The sequence below is a fragment of the Octopus bimaculoides genome, chromosome 29, assembly GCF_001194135.2.
Source record: "Octopus bimaculoides isolate UCB-OBI-ISO-001 chromosome 29, ASM119413v2, whole genome shotgun sequence".
Lineage (NCBI taxonomy): Eukaryota > Metazoa > Mollusca > Cephalopoda > Octopoda > Octopodidae > Octopus > Octopus bimaculoides.
This window is the reverse complement of record NC_069009.1, coordinates 3136920-3138999: the sequence shown is the minus strand read 5'-3', so window position 1 is coordinate 3138999 and position 2080 is coordinate 3136920. Positions and strand designations below refer to the sequence as shown.

General features: G+C 44.2%; 1 protein-coding gene across 1 annotated transcript in view; it reads right to left on the bottom strand.

Annotated features, from left to right (window-relative positions):
* Positions 1-2080, bottom strand: part of LOC106871536 (exportin-6) — a 28280-nt gene that overhangs the window by 9462 nt on the left and 16738 nt on the right. The window contains exons 13-14 of the mRNA XM_052977838.1: positions 1609-1755; positions 331-520 (exon numbers count right to left, since the gene is read on the bottom strand). Coding sequence (XP_052833798.1) covers positions 331-520; positions 1609-1755 — 337 coding nt within the window. The remainder of the gene's footprint in view (positions 1-330; positions 521-1608; positions 1756-2080) is intronic.

The window sequence follows — 2080 nt, the reverse complement described above, 5'->3', positions numbered from 1 at the left end:
TATATATATATATATGACAAGATTCTTTCAGTTTTTGTCAATTAAATCCACTCACAAAGCTTTGGTTGGCCCGAGGCTATAGTAGAAGACACTTGCTTAAGGTGCCACACAGTGGGACTGAACCCAGAACCATGTGGCTGGGAAGCAAGCTTCTTACCACACAACCAAAAAAATAAGGATTAAAATAAATGGGCAAAAAAAAAAAAAATGAATGAATTTATCTGAGACCCCCAAAGTTTCCCCGAATCAGAAAATGTTTTCATGCTACACACACACACACACACACACATAATGATGTCTTTGCACCACAACACTACCACCACTACTCACCACTCTCCTGTAAGGCCTTGTTCTCCACAAGCGCCTGCGTATCCCTCAGCTGGCAGAACTCCAAAGTAAGTTGCCGCGTAAAATCATGATGGTAGGCTGCTCGCTTCTCCCAGTCCTGGTCAGCATCGGAGAGGTGTGGCCACGGCAATAGTAGATAATGTGACAACGCTCTGTACAACAACAACTGCACCTGCCAGGGATTGAAACCAGATCGAAAGGTTCATAAATAAATTTTCTGTTAGTTCTTTCTCTCACTCACACACAAACACATACGATTACAAGCAAATGTCTATGGGACTCCTCCACTGGTATAGATAGAAATAGTAGTCAAGTCACCCTTGTATCATACACTAACATCTGGAAAAGAGGACACATTAGATAATGTAGTCCTAGATATACTATGCATCAATAAGAGACAGGATGGTAATAGGCAATACATCTTCGATCACAGATCAACCGGACGAGGACTGACCTTGGGCTTAACAACAATTATAAGCATTAATACTAACTATGTAGTCATAGATACTCCATGTTGGAATAAATGATGGGATGGCCACAGTTGGAACGTCTCTGATCATAAGTCAGCTTCAGTTGAGCTAACCAAGGCAATACAACAATAATGTTAACTACTATACGATACATTAGATAATGTAGTCTTAGATACACTATGCCTGAATAAAAGATGGGATGGTCACAGCTGGAGCATCTCTGATTGTAGGTCTGGTGGACCAGGACAGACCCGGGGCTAAAAAAACAACTATAGCCATTAATAGTACTATATTGTACATTAGATAATGTAGTCCTAGATACACTATGCCTGAATAAAAGACAGGATGGTCACAGCTGGAGCATTTTTGATCATTGGTCTGCTGGATCAGGCCTGACCTGGGGCCAAGCAACAACTATAGCCACTAGTACTAACTACTATATTATACTTTAGTTAATGTAGTCCTAGATACACTATGCCTGAATTAGAGACAGGATGGCCACAGTTTGAACACCATTTTGAGCATGGCCGTTGCCAGTACAGCCTGACTGGCCCTCGTGCTGGTGGCACGTAAAAGCACCCACTACACTCTCAGAGTGGTTGGCGTTAGGAAGGGCATCCAGCTGTAGAAACTCTGCCAAATCAGAATGGAGCCTGGTGTAGCCATCTGGTTTCACCAGTCCTCAGTCAAATCGTCCAACCCATGCTAGCATGGAAAACGGACGTTAAACGATGATGATGATATCTGGACTAACTTGGGGGCAAAACAACAACAGAACCCTGGTACTAACCTCTTGTGGCATGTCCTTACAGTGTCCGTGGCCAATCTGTGAGTAGAGGTTGTGGACAGCGGTCATCTGTAGTAGATAGGACGGCCGTACTGTGACCATCAGAGAGAGCAGTAAATGAGCAGCTGACTGGACAATCTTCTCGGGTATCTGAGGATAGAAGATAAATAAACAGATATACAGACAGACAGACAAACAAGCGTGTGGGTGTATTGTTGTTGGCACTCCGTCGCTTACGACGTCGAGGGTTCCAGTTGATCCGATCAACGGAACAGCCTGCTCGTGAAATTAACGTGCAAGTGGCTGAGCACTCCACAGACACGTGTACCCTTAACGTAGTTCTCGGGGATATTCAGCGTGACACAGTGTGACAAGGCTGACCCCTTTGAATTACAGGCACAACAGAAACAGGAAGTAAGAGTGAGAGAAAGTTGTGGTGGAAGAGTACAGCAGGGTTCGCCACCAATCCCCTGCC